Source organism: Sitodiplosis mosellana, unplaced genomic scaffold (genome assembly GCF_009176505.1).
Source record: "Sitodiplosis mosellana isolate CC-2019 unplaced genomic scaffold, AAFC_SMos_1.0 Smas_scaffold_20, whole genome shotgun sequence".
Taxonomy (NCBI): Eukaryota; Metazoa; Arthropoda; class Insecta; order Diptera; family Cecidomyiidae; genus Sitodiplosis; species Sitodiplosis mosellana.
Window position 1 is genome coordinate 892,225 of NW_022595262.1, and position 16,342 is coordinate 908,566.

General features: G+C 35.7%; 2 protein-coding genes and 1 long non-coding RNA gene across 15 annotated transcripts; 1 reads left to right on the forward strand and 2 right to left on the reverse strand.

The window, feature by feature from the left end:
- Positions 1-63: 63 nt before the first annotated feature.
- LOC129568548 (leucine-rich repeat-containing protein 70-like) lies at positions 64-2,085 on the reverse strand. Its single transcript, XM_055446589.1, has 2 exons — positions 481-2,085; positions 64-404 (listed from the first exon to the last, which is right to left on the reverse strand). The coding sequence occupies exons 1-2, from the start codon at positions 1,773-1,775 to the stop codon at positions 125-127; spliced, it is 1,575 nt and encodes a 524-aa protein (XP_055302564.1). The 5' UTR covers positions 1,776-2,085; the 3' UTR covers positions 64-124.
- Positions 2,086-2,724: 639 nt separating this feature from the next.
- On the forward strand, positions 2,725-14,592 carry LOC129568547 (pyruvate carboxylase, mitochondrial). 13 transcript variants are annotated; one of them, XM_055446578.1, is made up of 17 exons: positions 2,821-2,864; positions 5,841-5,998; positions 7,293-7,460; positions 8,142-8,182; positions 8,256-8,376; positions 8,450-8,665; positions 8,734-9,751; positions 9,838-9,866; positions 9,930-10,014; positions 10,644-10,691; positions 11,032-11,312; positions 11,381-11,588; positions 11,676-11,844; positions 12,698-13,019; positions 13,099-13,806; positions 13,882-13,957; positions 14,021-14,592. In XM_055446578.1, exons 3-17 carry the CDS (start codon positions 7,362-7,364, stop codon positions 14,191-14,193), a joined length of 3,594 nt encoding a protein of 1,197 aa, XP_055302553.1. In that variant the 5' UTR covers positions 2,821-2,864; positions 5,841-5,998; positions 7,293-7,361; the 3' UTR covers positions 14,194-14,592. The 13 variants fall into 13 exon arrangements, with proteins under 13 accessions (XP_055302549.1, XP_055302558.1, XP_055302553.1 ...); XM_055446581.1 differs by having other exon boundaries at positions 2,826-2,864; positions 5,911-5,998; XM_055446574.1 differs by lacking the exon at positions 5,841-5,998 and having other exon boundaries at positions 2,725-2,864.
- Positions 3,790-5,117, reverse strand: LOC129568549 (uncharacterized). The gene is made up of 3 exons (XR_008687955.1): positions 4,950-5,117; positions 4,628-4,774; positions 3,790-3,917 (listed from the first exon to the last, which is right to left on the reverse strand). It is a non-coding gene; the product is annotated as an uncharacterized LOC129568549 (long non-coding RNA).
- Positions 14,593-16,342: the final 1,750 nt, after the last annotated feature.

The following is a 16,342-nucleotide window of genomic DNA, read 5'->3' on the forward strand; positions in this document are numbered from 1 at the left end:
TTATATGTGTTGTGAATAGAAGTTGCGTTTTCATTCTCGGACATTCAAATAAATTTGTGTAAGATAAATTCAAATTCAATCCAAAAATGTACATTTTCATCCGTTTCATAGTTGTAAATCGTTCTTACCATACAAGTATCATTACATTCGGATGTGATCCGTTTGTTCGGGGCAATTTTATAATTTTCATATCAGAATCGCTGACTGCGTTAACAGCCGGAAGATGCCTTATCACTGTTTCTATTGCATGGTTGAGCTCAGCAGTAACCATGTTAGATTGTTCATTATCTGGCTGTGAAACTACATTGGCTTCCATTGAACTGACATTGCTTTCAACTGTATCGCATTCGACGCCTCGTATATTAGTTTTATGTATGTTTAGGGGCATTCGATCTACTGGAAGTCTGTAAAAGGATCATTTATGCAATGAAATTGTTTATACTTATTTGAATGTGGCTTGTATTTTGTTTGCAAATTTACCGTATTTGTTCCCAATCAACAGATCTCATAAATTGCTTCAAATAAGTGCAATTGAAATTGTTATTTGTTATCCCAAGTGCGTTTAACCGTGGAAACAGAGAATTGGAGAATCCTTCCATATCGGACAGCTTATTTCCATCGAGATAGAGTGATTCCATATATCGAAATGCTGGTAAAAATAGGCCAAAATCCAATGTTTTCAAATTATTTTCAGATAAATCCAACGAGATCAATCCCCTTGAATAGGAAAACGTTCCCAATTCGATATCGGTGAGATTCGTATGACCCATGTCCAAGTGTTCGAGTTTGACGAGTTTAGCGAATGTGCCAATTCCCAATTCGTTGATTGGATTGTGGGAAAGGTCAAGATGTAGTAAATTATAAAGGTTTTCGAATATTTGTTCGTCGGTGATGTTATTGTGTGACAAATCAAGTCTCGATAGACTAAGAGCGGTCGCAAATGCGTACGGTTTGATTAGATAAATTTGATTGTACGACAATTGCAATCGATTCAATCTAGATAGATTTGCAAATGTTCTATCTTCCAACACTGAGATCAAATTATGCGATATGTCGAGGTGATAAAGCCTATTCAACCCAACAAATGCAAATGAATGAATTTCAGTGATTTGGTTATGTGCCAAATTCATATGCGTCAAATTCACTAGGCCCCTAAGTGCGTGTTCACTTATTATTTCGATTTTATTTCCCGATAAATCCAACGAAGACAAATCATTCGCTCCAATAAAACCTTGTGGGTCAATTCGTTTGATTTTATTGTACGATAAATCAACTCGGACTACACTCCCAGCATTGATGAATAGAAAAGCAGGTATTTCACGGAGTTCATTATTCTGTGCGAATAAATCCCACGAACGTTTTGCACCTTGTTGCAAATGTTCCGGCTGCAATGATGCCAAACCCAGCCGAGAAATGTCCAAAAGCCGGATAAATGGATAAGCCCTGAAGGTAGTGTACGGAATGTGGTGCAGAGAGCAGCCTTTGAATTGAATCGCATCGATCATGTGCTTGTTGCAATATCGCTGACGAGACTTGTCAATGCTGAAACATTCAATACCATCCGCATCGTTGAAATAAATTTCACCATTTCTATTACTTTTGGTCGATTCGACCTCATTCTCTGAATTGTTGCAGTTGAAAATGACACCAACATCAAAATCATAACGATTATACCACTGGCAGTGTGTTATTAAGCCACTATTCTCACCGTCAATCAACAATACGTAATATATGTTTATTAAATGAAATAAAATAATGAACGACACAGCTTTCATTTCGAACAATATGTTGGATATTTACTACCCAAAAAAATTTGCAACTTTACTCTTGAACAGCAAACTTTTAAATGAGTTAAACCGAAATAAAAAGTATTCTGAATGAATGAACAGATTACAAGGAAGAGATATGCCTTATCGCATGCAACTACAAGGATGTGAACTTCGGATGTAAACATTGTGTCGGTCATGTGAGCTGTTTGTTTTTCGTCATCATAGTCGGAAATGAAATGCTAATCATAATTTCTTTAATATTTAATTTAGGGAGATGAAGATTTTATTTTTATTTAGAATTTATAAATTTAAATTGGATTTTTTATTAATAATTATTTATAAAATCCCTACAATGTTGTAACCTCCCACTGAACTTGTGCATTGTTAAACGATTCGAAAGATAAGATGTTTTTGATTTTACGCCATTTCTTCAATGAAAAGTTGTCCAGAATAAGATGATTTTCATTGTTCTATACAATAAAATATATTGGATTCCACTTACTTCCTTCTTAAGAAAGTGAAAATATTGATTTTAATCAAAGTGAGAGTTAATCGATACTCACAACACATTACATAACAACAATAGCTATTTAACAAGGATATTGACAACTAAGTGAGGAAAAAAATCTGTTCGAACAATGATATGCGGTAGGTGTAAGTTTCTCGCGATGGAGCAAATTCGATGGAGACGGTTGCAATTCTTGTCCAAAACGCATTTTCTACGAAGTAAATTGACACGAAGCGAAATATAGGTGGAAAATTCCAATAAGAACAGTGAAAATGGGTGACCCGAACACAAAAGCATGTCACTTTCCCGAGAGAAAGTGAGATAAAAGGGAAATTGAATGTGTATCAGCTGTGCCAGACCTATTCCAATGGATGTAACGTTGATTACGTCACACATTTACGCTCTTCGTATTTCCATCGAGTTCTATTACATGGTATCATTCTCTCGCGTAAGACCGAGAGCCGAACGTACGTCGCGTGCAGCACAGCTGTATACGAACTGTATCGAAACATATAAGCGAACAGAATTCAGATGCCAGTTTTCAGTTTCGGTTCAGTCGCCGTTCCGTTTAGTAGAGGAAGAGAGAGGTACGTGTTGTGTTCAATTTATTCAACATTTACAGCAAAAGCAACAAAAAAAGCAATCTTCTATCGTGTTGTTTTGTGTGTGTCAATCTTAATTAAAAATAGTTTTTACTTACATCTGGTGGCGATGTTCAAACACGTTGACTGACTGTCTCCAGTCGGTGCCCAAATTTCGACGAAATTGTGATATATCGGAGAAAAGGAGAAAAAAAAATCAAAAGTCATTTATTCTTATTTATTTTTTTCGTCGGTAGTTTGTGTGTACTAACTCAATCTCGTTAGAATATTGGCAAAGTGTGTACTGACAGAATTGACAACTTAGCCGGTGTGTGAGAATCGAACGACACCGAGTAGGATGATAATAGCAGTGTGTGTGTGTATGTGTGTGCAATTTGTTGTTATAAATGTCTCTCACTCTCGTTCGATTGATGTGTTATCGTGTCAGAAAAACATCACTTTCAATGACCCAGAAATAGAAACTTAATCGATTTGTGCCGGCCGTCTGAAACTCTTTCCACGCAAATAAAATATTTTGAATCCCTCTCACGATTTTAAAAATGATGAAAGTGCCTTAGTTTATCAGAAAATGTGACACTATCACTTGAAACATCTACTTTCTTATTCAATGTGCAGTCTTCAATCCGAATGACTTAAAAATACTTCTGTGTTCGTTCGTTGATGCTTCTGTTCGCTGCATTCACTCGTCGAATCAAACAAAATGAAAAATTTATTCAAAATATTCATACATACTCACGGTCATAAATTATTCAACGATTCTGCTTGATCGTAGTGTGCATTTTCAAACGGAAAGTGTGTGGTTTTGTTGATGTGTGTATGGTTTTTTTTTATGAAAAAATAATAAGTGACAGAAATGGTTGTCATTGCTTGAAAGTTAGCGACTGCTGAGGACATTATACGGGCCAATTATGTAATTTGAAATACATGATTATTAACTTAGAACAACAATCGACATCTCAATCAACTAAAATGTTAGAGTTACACAACATCGTGCCGAGATAATGCTCCTGGAACCATTAAGCGTTCCTTGAGTGAAACCTGTTGAAAAGAATTTGGACTAGTTAAATTAAGCAATACAAATTGCTGATACATTGAACTCGAGTTACTCTAATATAGAGAACAATAAGCCAATCCAGAAGTGTTAGCGAACAAGAAGGCAAGAAAGAAGATTACTTGATTTTTTGCTTTGTAGTAGAAAAAATGTTATACTAATTTTTATTCACAATATCTCGTACAGTAACTCCAATTTGCAAGAAAGTATTGGTGGAGTGTGCCAAATAATAATCAATGTCTGAGATGTGTCGGAGTGTAAAATGCATTGTGAAGCAATTAATTTGAACATTATATTCACAAGAAAGCAATCAATTAGTTTGTCCTTCAACATGTCGATAATAAACAATTTTGATCTTGGGACGTTCTTACGAACGTTATCAGTTAGGTTTCTGAAAATAGTACATCGTTAACATACTATTTGCCATAAATTATGATCTACCACTTTACTGATAGCATGCAATAATTTATTCGGTCTCGCAAGACATCACTGTGTGTATGTGTATACACTTACTATGAGATTACACGTTATTCACATACTCGCATTTATGCTACTTATAAATCTTGAAATGTGAACTATAGTATTTCTAACGAAACACAACTGTACGTAAGTGACCTTGGGAGCTGACTTATTGAACATGGCTATGTAGCAGTGCGGTGCCAAATTTTTATTTAAAAAAAAGATGTTCTGCACACACCTGATTTCTACGACTCAAAATTTCAAGTTGAATGACCCAACCAAAGTGGAGAACAGAATACAAAGAACTCTTTTCGTCAGTTTTTGTTTGAAGGAGAGGTAGACCAAAACAACACCACAATGTTTTTACTCCCGACTCGTTAGATTTCTGAAAGTTAGTTAAATTCATCGTTATCTCATAACCATTTGACTTTGTTCTGAATTAGAATCAATGCCAAGTCAATTGCTGTGTTCTCTCTTAAGATCGACAACAAACAAACAAAAAATTAGTGGAAAAAACTAGTAAAATTTGACCTGATTTTGGTATGATTTTGATTACATACAGTGATTAGTAAATAGTTTCCATATTGTGCCGGCTATGATTTATCATAAATTGTCGTTACGCTTACGCACACGCACACGCAACCACGCACTGTTCTTGCTCGAATTGATAATTTGAAATAAGAGCTATATAATTGCGAGAACACGAAATACGAAACACATGAGCTTACACTGGAGCCGAAACAAAAATTGATAAATACAGTCAAAGCCAAATAAATACATATAGCCAAAGCAGTCAAAATGCGGCGACTCAATGATAATTGAAGGTGAACATTGATCACTGAAATCTTTTCAACTCGTTCCCGTTGACTTTTGTTTGTTTATATCGTTTTATTCTTTCTATGGATTTTCGCGTCGTCTGTTTTGTTTGATATTCCAGTATCGTATACTTATTTAAACACGCATCGTCTGAGTGTGTTTAAACAATTTCTTCGAGTTTGAAACGCATTTTTTTTTAAATAAAAAAACGAATGTGAGACAAGCCCAAAAAATATTTAAAAATAAAAAACGATAATGTGTCTCTTGGTTGGCTGGCATAACCGGTTTTGGGAGAGTGCCCAAAGAACAGTAAAATCTAGACAGAATTTGTTTGAATATTTATGATTCAAAAATTCATTTTGTTCACGTGATGTCAGAAACTAGTTTCGTTTGACAATGCACCGACGAGTGGCTATAATTTGGATTGTTTACAGCCTGTTTTCAATCAAACACATAGCTAAGTGATAAAAGATTAAATTCCACATAAAAACGTTTTATAGACATAGAAAGTTTTTTTTTTTCAAAGTCAATCACAATATGTCGAAATTGTATCTGTATCTAGTATTTCTGACGATGGCTGTTGATACAAGTCTAACTTTGTTTGCCTGTTTCACTCAAAGATATACTTGTTTCAGGTCAAGGATCTTTGAAACTCTTACGCAGTTTTTGTTTTTCCAAAGTACATCGATCGATTTTGTTTTACAGTGGAGAGCTGCTGTTTATGCCGGTGTACAATAATTCATAGTTTGCATTAAATCTGTTAAATAAACTGAAGCAAAAAATGGTAATTAACGTAAATGGCTACAAAAATGGAGGTGAAATCCAACATATAATTTACAAATCTTTACAGTTTTTTTCTCCTTTGATATATTATAGGTACAAGGTACGTTTGCGTTTATTGACTTCGGAAATTGTTGCTTAAAATTTAATCGAGATCAGAACAAGCGATAGTGCGCCTGAAAACCAGTCTCCAAATTCAATACAGTCAGATTGAAGTAGGGCAACCATGTGTCACTTTTGATTTAAAAAAAACCCAACCTTATTTCGAGACAGTTGATACACTTTTGATTGCCAAAAATACATGCGAATAGATTAGGTAAACAAAACGGAAAATTTACTCAAGTAGGTAAAACATGCCGTTGAAATGATAAGGTAACCTTAGATGACCTAAGTAGCAAATTTACTTTTTGATTGTGCCGAAAACATATGTTCGGTATTGACATTGTGACTTTTGATTTGCGGTTGTGTTATAACATTTTTTCATCATTCATTAACGTGTGCGCTAGTTGAAATCAACCAGTGAAGCCATTTAATCAAAATCATGTTTGAACATTCTATTACGTATGAGAATCATTAGAACTGCAAACACTGTGCGAATGGGATCGTCGGAAAGAAGTGTCACATTTCTATTGATAAATTGACCGAAGCTACGCACGTGGCGACACGCACGGTCATTTGAGTCGAAAACGAATCAAATTAAACTAGGTCTCTCACACTCACTCTCTGTCTATCACCACCAATTTTTGGAAATGTTTCTGAGGAGTTGCAAGGAAACAGAGGTCATTCAATCTGTCGATGAACAAAATGATTTAGATTGCAATCGTTCGCTAACAAATTGAATATTACTCTAAAGTACACGTTTAGTAGCAACAGTCGTGGAATATAGTTATAATAAGCATAATTGAATCATACTAAATTGTAAATCGAAATCGATAATAATCATAACATGCGCCAAACACGAACTTGACAGCCGCATCGTTAACACCGCAAGATCAACGCGTTTTACTTTATCGAGCTAGCACTGCATACGGGCCTTTGGTCGTCCAGCGTCAAGTACGTTGATTTTATTCATTCTCAAGCCATCAAACCGTAGACAAGTCTGTTGCAATCAGTCTCGTGAACGAGTTGTGCAAACAATCGTAAATTTATGCAGTACGAAGTTGAACATTGCTCTTTAATTTAATTCTATCGCATTTCTGTGCTATATAATATTCAGTGTGAATGAACTTGGCGTCATTTTAAGGTGCTCTTTTTTTGCTAATTGTTTTGTTTTTCTTTCTGTTATTTATTTTTCTGCCTCTGTGTAGAGGCATCAGCAGATAAAAGAGGATTTTAATTTAGCACAACGAAAGAAAGTTCAATAAGGACAATACAAAATGGTTGTGTACGGGCAACAATATGGTTTGAAGGCCTTGCGCCAAGCACATCTTCATCGATTCTGGTCAATTGGAACAAAACCCTATTCAACAAAACAAGTAAGTAGAAGAATGACACGAGATTCACACGACATGAAGCGACACATTCTAAAAATAGCAACCGCTTTTTCGCATTAATTATACTCGTGAGCAACCTTATCAAAACACCACCATACGACGTGACTGGGCGAACGTACAATGAACGATCGGTTTTTTTCTCATCATGTATTTCCGTTGCTATTTGTAATTGTTTTGTTTTTGTTGAGAAGAACATTGACAAGAATAACTCGATTCATTTAAATGTGATGTAAAAATAACAGTTTTTGACTTCGACTTTGGTTTGTTTACAATCCGTATTCAATGAAATTCTCACCACAAATATGCTCAAATTGTTCAGCCAAGCCTCTTTACTTACGTAATTTATTATTTTCCATTGTTATTTACTTTGGTTCCTTTTTTTTGTTTTCAACTGTAATTACTCCAATTATTCCTTGTCATAAATATTCCAGCAAATATTGTTGACACTCTGGAATCAATCGTATTATTTATAAAAATATTGACGTCAACTCGAAAATTTATCGCTCGTCTCGTGTTTTTGCTACGCTTCGTGTCGACTTTGTTCATCAAAAACAAAATGCGATAACCTTGCCGGCATATCGGTTTGACATTATTTAGCCATTCTAGTTTGTATTCCCTTCGTGCTCAGTAGTTTAACACAAATATGTATTCGCTTTTTTCTAGGTTCAATACAAACCGATTCGCTCGGTGCTCGTAGCCAACAGGTATGTCTTATTGCTTTTAAATGACTATTTTCAACAAAAAAAATTAACCGTATTTGCTTTTGACATGAAACAGAGGTGAAATCGCTATTCGAGTGTTCCGAGCATGTAACGAATTGGGTATCAAATCGGTGGCCATTTACTCCGAACAGGATAAAATGCATATGCACCGACAAAAAGCAGATGAGTCTTATTTGGTATGTTCAAATGGATTTTCACAATTTTAGTGAATTTATTTCCCCAATGCCGATGTGTATACGATTCCGATAGGTGGGCAAAGGACTGGCACCGGTTGAGGCTTATCTCAGTATTCCAGAGGTGATTCGTGTGTGCAAAGAGAATGATGTAGATGCCGTGCATCCTGGTTATGGTTTCCTTTCCGAACGTAGTGACTTTGCTCAAGCAGTGATCGATGCAGGACTTCGATTCATCGGACCATCCCCATATGTGGTGCAGCAAATGGGAGACAAAGTGGCCGCTAGAAAGGTACAATCAAATGGATAACACTTCTGTATGTCGACATTTTCATCATTATTTGTGTTTATTTCCAATAGGCAGCTATTGACGCCGGTGTTCCAATTGTTCCAGGAACTGATGCGCCCGTAACTAGTGCCGATGAAGCGCTAGTTTTTTGCAAAAAACATGGATTACCAGTGATTTTCAAAGCCGCCTATGGTGGTGGTGGCCGTGGTATGCGTGTTGTGCGCAAAATGGAAGAAGTCGAAGAGATGTTCAATCGTGCCAGTTCAGAGGCTAAATCGGCTTTCGGCAACGGTGCCATGTTTATTGAAAAGTTTATCGAGCGTCCTCGTCACATTGAAGTGCAATTACTGGGAGATAAAGCCGGAAATGTGGTTCATTTGTATGAACGTGATTGTTCCGTACAACGTCGTCACCAGAAAGTGGTTGAAATTGCACCAGCACCACGATTGCCAGTCGATGTACGTGATCGTATGACTGAGTGTGCCGTTAAATTGGCTCAACATGTTGGATATGAAAATGCTGGTACCGTTGAATTCTTGTGCGACGACAAAGGCAATTTCTACTTCATTGAAGTGAACGCTCGTCTTCAAGTCGAGCACACAGTAACTGAAGAAATTACCGGCATCGATTTGGTGCAATCACAAATTCGCATTGCTGAAGGTATTACACTCCCAGAATTGGGATACACACAAGATAAAATCAAAGTGGACGGATATGCAATTCAATGCCGTGTCACAACCGAAGACCCGGCCAACGATTTCCAACCAAACACCGGTCGTCTTGAAGTGTTCCGTTCGGGTGAGGGTATGGGTATTCGTTTGGACAGTGCTGCTTCTTATGCTGGTGCCATCATCAGTCCATACTACGATTCACTTTTGGTCAAAGTAATTTCACATGCACACGATTTGCAAGCCTCCTCGGCCAAAATGACTCGAGCACTTCGTGAGTTCCGTATTCGCGGTGTCAAGACAAACATTCCATTTTTGCTTAACGTCTTGGAGAATCAAAAATTCTTGAGCGGCGTCCTCGACACTTACTTCATCGATGAACATCCGCAGCTATTCAAATTCCAAGCATCACAGAACAGAGGTTTATCATTGTTTCTATTTTCTCGCAATATTTTTATACGTCAATTTTTTTAAATCTATATAATCCATCCTTCTTTTTTTTTGCAGCACAAAAATTACTCAACTATTTGGGAGAAGTAAGTTGACAGCGCAGCGCATACACTTTTGATTACAACAATATTAATAACAATTCATTCCAGGTTCTCGTCAATGGACCCCAAACACCATTAGCAACAACATTGAAACCATCCGAAGTTGTACCACATGTCCCAGAGGTCCCATTGGGTAAGTTTCAATTAGTCGAAATTGCATGCTTATGCTATCAGCTTATTGGGTGTTTTTTTAACCAGGGCTCATTTTATACACTTTTAGAAAATATTCACGCTTGAATTTACACCATTAAATATATCGTTAACGTTTACTTTTCAAGTCATTAGTAGCAACAAAAATAGAAATATTGCTTTCTTTAGATTTCATGTTAAACAATGGAGCGCTAGTAGTTTGAATTAAAATACTCGATCAAAACTTTGATGTGTTTTTAAAAATTATTTGTAAAATTCGAAGCTACACATGAATCGAACAAAAAAAAACTCAAATTAACATAAAAACTATAATTTCAAACGGCTAACCTGTTTAAACAAGATACTTCATTCATTCAAAAATAAATGATTTTCAAATATTTTCGATACTATGAAGCCATTACAAAGAATTTAGCAACTTTTCACACTATATACAAATCTCATTGTACAAAAAAAACAAGAATCAATCGCTGTTATTCTAAAGTTGTAAAAAATCATTTTCATCTCATGAAACCAATTAGAAGTATTTTTTCCCATCATTTGATTTGTTATGGGTGAATACGGTTTAAAGAACATCACATTTTGTATTTCCAAACAAATGATCATTTCACACAGATTTGTCGCCGGAGGCAATTGATAAAGAGAAAAGAGGCATAAAAAAAGGTATAGTATCAAAACATCGTCGCATGATAATTGCGTTGTCCATCTTTTTTTATTTAGAACAAATTATTTTGTTTGTATTGACAAACAAAGCATGGGGCTTTTATTGCTTGCTTAACGTGTGACTAATTTGAGTGCATAAAACTGTGTTTAATAAATAAAATGTCAATCAACAAAAAATAAAATTACGTTGAGTTCAATAGAATTTCTATCAAAAATGTCTGTTTTATGTACTCACAATGTTTGAACTTATATAGAATTGCATGGATTTTTCAGATAAATATTTTTAAATGCAAAAAAATTAATTATTGGTTTTATTTTAAATTCATTGGAAAATCAAAAGTGACCGAGCCACCGAAAGGATTGCGTGATATTTTGGTTAAAGATGGTCCTAAAGCTTTCGCAAAAGCTGTTCGTGATCGCAAGGAGTTGTTGTTGATGGACACAACATTCCGTGATGCTCATCAATCGTTGTTGGCTACTCGTGTTCGTACCCATGATCTCCTAAAAATTTCACCATTCGTTGCACACAAATTCAACAATTTGTATTCATTGGAAAACTGGGGTGGAGCTACGTTTGATGTTTCGCTACGTTTTCTACATGAGTGTCCATGGGAACGATTGGTAAGAAATGAAATGGAATTGGATTGATTTCGATCCATTTGTGATATGCATGTTTTCAATTGTTTTAGGCTGAAATGAGAAGTCGTATTCCAAACATTCCCTTCCAAATGTTGTTGCGTGGTGCCAATGCTGTCGGCTATACAAATTATCCAGACAATGTTGTGTATAAATTCTGTGATCTATCAGTACAAGCTGGTATGGACATTTTCCGTGTATTTGATTCATTGAACTACTTGCCAAATTTGATTTTGGGCATGGAAGCCGCCGACAAAGCAGGTTAGTTTTGATTTGTCAATGTGTTTGATGCATTGAAATTTCCCATGAAATTATATCATACGTATCGAATGCATCAAAATATTTCAGGTGGTGTTGTTGAAGCTGCAATCTCATACACCGGAGATGTTAGCAATCCAAATAAAACGAAGTACAACTTGAAATACTACACTGACTTGGCCGATGAGCTGGTCAAGGCTGGGACACATGTGCTTTGTATCAAAGATATGGCGGGTTTATTAAAACCACGTGCCGCTAAGTGAGTATACTTCGACCATTCCACACGAAATCGAACAAGAATTGGATCTACCCTCTCCGAATTGGCTGAAAATTGGTTTGGAGTTTTGTTTCCGATAGAAAATGAGAAAACCAAAATCTTAGGCCTGTAAGTGGCCCACATTTTCAAGTTCACCCAGTGTAAATTTTCCAAAAAATTGAAAAAATCGAAAAAAAGGGTTTGCACCAACTAAAATCTAACTGCATCTAATATTGCGAGTTGAAAACATAAGCTGGAACAGGGCCATTTTTCGACCTTTTACACCCTTCAGACAGGGTTGATTTAGTTCTAGATTGATTCCTCGTCCAAAATTACGTGGAAATAGACTCATACCAGGCCATCATAAGTGGGTTTTTAATGCCATAAGTGTGATTTTGTATGCAGATTTCGACCATTCGTTTGTTCTATGAAGAAATGTCGATTTCAGACCAAAGGAGGAAAATAGTTTTTACATCATTTTGGCGTCTCCACTCTCTCCGTCTATTTTTGCATTGAGACTTGAAGTCTCAAATGTAAATCTATATGGTGGAAATGGAGACGTCAAACTGATGTTTCAAATGTACGGGAGACTATCGTCGTCCTTTATAGGTAAACCGATGTTCAAATGTTCATATTTTCATGTATTTTGGCGAAAAAATAGCAGTTTTCTCAGATCAAAATGTCATAAGAGAGAGATTTTGGTTTTCTCATTATCTATCGAAAAAGACTCCAAGTCAATTTTCAGCCAATTCGGAGAGGGTCGATCCAATTCTTGTTCGATTTCGTGTGGAATGGTCGATTTATCAAAGTATCCAGCGCAAATTTGATTTTACTCAATATGTTCCATAATTTTTAGATTGTTGGTTGAAGCAATCCGTGCTAAACACCCAAGTGTACCAATCCATATACACACACACGACACATCAGGTGCTGGTGTAGCAAGTATGTTGGCCTGTGCTGAAGCAGGCGCTGATGTTGTGGATGTGGCCGTAGACAGTATGAGTGGAATGACCTCGCAGCCAAGTATGGGAGCAATTATTGCTTCACTTCAAGGCTCACCACTCGATACCAAATACGATTTGAACGACATTTCGGAATATTCAGCATACTGGGAACAAACTCGTACATTGTACGGACCATTCGAATGTGCAACCACAATGAAATCTGGAAATGCTGATGTATGATTGACTTTTCCGCTACATTATTTTCACATTGCCAACTAATTATTGATACAAATTTCGTTAATTTTCCACATAGGTTTACATGAACGAAATCCCAGGCGGTCAATACACCAATCTTCAATTCCAAGCTTACTCACTTGGTTTGGGCGATTTCTTCGAAGATGTAAAGAAAGCATATGCTGAAGCAAATCAATTGCTCGGCGATATCATCAAAGTCACACCATCATCAAAAGTGGTTGGTGATTTGGCTCAGTTCATGGTTCAAAACAAATTGAAATCGAAGGATGTTGTTGACAAAGCCGAAGAATTGTCTTTCCCGAAATCGGTGGTTGAATTCTTGCAAGGTGCCATTGGTATTCCACATGGTGGATTCCCCGAACCACTTCGTTCACGCATTCTTAAAGATATGCCACGTATCGAAGGTCGTCCAGGTGCTTCATTGTCACCACTTGACTTCAAAAAATTGACCGAAGAAATCAAAGAAACTTGGCCCAAGGCAACCGAACACGATGTTATGTCAGCTGCACTTTATCCACAAGTCACCAAGGATTATTTAAACTTCCGCGACAAATACGGACCAGTTGACAAGCTTAACACCCGCATTTTCTTGACCGGACCTAAAGTTGGCGAAGAATTCGAAGTGACAATTGAAAAAGGAAAAACTCTTGGAATCAAAGCACTCGCTTTGGCAGATGATCTTACAGCCAACGGTGAAAAAGAAGTCTTCTTTGAACTCAACGGTCAATTACGATCGGTATTCATCCAAGACAAAGATGCATCAAAAGTAAGTGCTCCTCATCAAATCACAGATTGAGAAGAAATTCAACATTTTAATATTATTTTGTATTTTTCTAAATAGGAACTTCACATTCATCCAAAAGCCGTTAAAGGAAACAAGAATGAAGTCGGTGCACCAATGCCAGGAACAGTCATCGGTATGTTATGCGGGACGTAATCGGCAGTAGATTTTGTGCTAATCACTTTGATTTATATTACAGATGTCCGTGTCAAAGAAGGTGATCATGTGGAGAAAGGTCAACCACTTGTCGTTTTGTCAGCTATGAAAATGGAAATGGTTGTTCAAGCGCCCATTGCTGGTACTATTAAGAAATTGGAAATTAGCAATGGTATGAAACTGGAAGGCGATGATTTGATAGTGACAATTGAATAAATGTTATCATCAATTTGTCTTACAACCGAAATATGTTGATTTGTGTAAATAACCATTTGTTTAGAGAATGAAAGCATTTTATCGATATAATTGTTTTCCCTAAAAAAACATTTATATTATCATTATAAGGATTGATAGCGCCTGGGCTGAACTCCTTCTCTATTTACTTTTTAATTCAAAAATTGTTCTGTCATACATTCGATATGCATCACCCAATGCCAACACGAAAATGTTAACAATTTTAATTTTGTTTCAAAAAGATACCCTTCATGTGTTGGATGAACAAAGCTCGAAATTTTGAATAGGTTTTAAATGATTTTTTTTATTTATGTTAAAAAAATTTTATTATGCGTTTAGAATCGTAAGTTTTCCAATAAAAAAAAATACTTTTCAATTAAATTTTAATTGGAGTTTTCTTTCTGTGAAAAAAATTCTTTTTATATTGGCCGATAGCAAATAGATCGATGGAAAATGTATTCAATTTATTGACAATAAATAAAATTGAAGATACATAATTTCAACTATTTACAAACAACCAAAATTGTGTCAAATAAAAAGAATTACATTGGTAATCCCGAACTTTTCCGTACCGTTGGCCTGCGTTGTCCGTAGGTAGGGTAGAGGTTTGTAAGTTGAGCCAGCATGTAAGTTGAACCACCCGTGATATTTTATATTTTGAGAGGGAAATATACCGAAGTTCGAACAGTCGTCGTTATTAAGCAAATAAACTTTACTTTTGGTGCCGTTTCCGGGCGAAAATACCCTTCAGAAATAGCTCATACGAGCATAGTGTGCGATTTGATGAAAAATAATTAAAATTCCAAAATTTGTATACATCCATAAAGTTGAACATATGGCTGTGTTATATTTTTATTGCATTTTCAAAACCCGAAGAGAATTCTAAACATATCGTGATATGGAATGGTTTTTCCTCAACTTTTTTGAAATGTCTACAAGAATGTAAGTTGAGCCACCTCTGAAAATGTAGGCAAAATACCATTGTTATTTACTTGAGTTTGTATTTTGATGCTTTTTTCATGATTATTTTCTGTTTGAAGCGGAAAAAGAATCAATTTTAAAGCATTTTAATATATTTCAGTGAAATTACGATTTTGATGATGATACTAAGGATTTTCCTCATTTTAATACTATGTTCACTGATATTTGTATCTGAAGCCCATAGAACATATGAAAATTCACTATAATTTAAAATTTTGGCAATTCAGGCGTCTTTGGCTGATATTTGTCACATTTCAAGTGATTTTTTTACGGTGGCTCAACTTACAAGCCTAAATTTTTTTTCTCGATTTGAAGCCTGTGAGGAAAATTGGTTTAAAAAATTTCTTTTTCAAGTAAATCGGATAAGTTTCTTTGGCAAAGTGTGAGCTCTTTAGATCTTCTTTCCAACGGTATCCATGAATCCAAGATATCTTCATTTAAAAAAATGTTGTGGACAAAATAGCACATCATGGTTCAACCTACAAACCTCTACCCTACTTTTGGTTATTTTTTGTGAATTTTCTTGAAATAAAGGCAGTGAAAATATAATAATGAAAATAAAGTGAAAAATCGGTCACTTTAACTAAAACTTCGACAATTTTGTATGAGAGGTGCTCGTAAACCGATTCTTATTGGCTTTAAACTTTCTGAGGTTTCATTTTTTGTAGAAAAAATAAGATTCTGAAAGTTTCATGTTGATCGCATTTGCAGAAGTTTGGTTTTTGGCCCTTAATTTTTTCCAAGAAAATGTCGACAAAAATTGGGGGCCAAAAACCAAACTTCTGCGATCAAATGCGATCAAATGCGATCAACATGAAACTTTCAGAATCTTATTCTTTGTCCGGAAAATGAAACCTCAGAAAGTTTGAAGCCAATCAGAATCGATTAACGGGTACCTCCCATACAAAATTGTCCAAAAATTGGTAATTTTAGTCAAAATTTCGAGTAAATTGATTCCGATTGGTTTCAAACTTTCAGAATCTTATTTCGCTCCCAAAAAATGAAATCTCAGAAAGTTTGAAGCCAATCGGAGTCGATTTACAGGTACCTCCCATACAAAAGTGTCAATTTTTTGAGGTTTTAAAAAGGGATTAAATACAAAACCTCCTTTAAAATTTACAAATCGCCAATAAAAATGACAAAACGGCAA

Coding starts and splice junctions, on each gene's coding strand:
- LOC129568547 (XM_055446574.1), top strand. CDS start 7,362: ATGGTTGTGTACGGGCAACAATATGGTTTGAAGGCCTTGCGCCAAGCA. Junction 9,752..9,837: donor CCAAGCATCACAGAACAGAG/GTTTATCATTGT, acceptor TTTTTTTTGCAG/CACAAAAATTACTCAACTAT. Junction 11,845..12,697: donor TTAAAACCACGTGCCGCTAA/GTGAGTATACTT, acceptor CATAATTTTTAG/ATTGTTGGTTGAAGCAATCC.
- LOC129568548 (XM_055446589.1), bottom strand. CDS start 1,775: ATGAAAGCTGTGTCGTTCATTATTTTATTTCATTTAATAAACATATAT. Junction 405..480: donor GTTGATTGGGAACAAATACG/GTAAATTTGCAA, acceptor ATCCTTTTACAG/ACTTCCAGTAGATCGAATGC.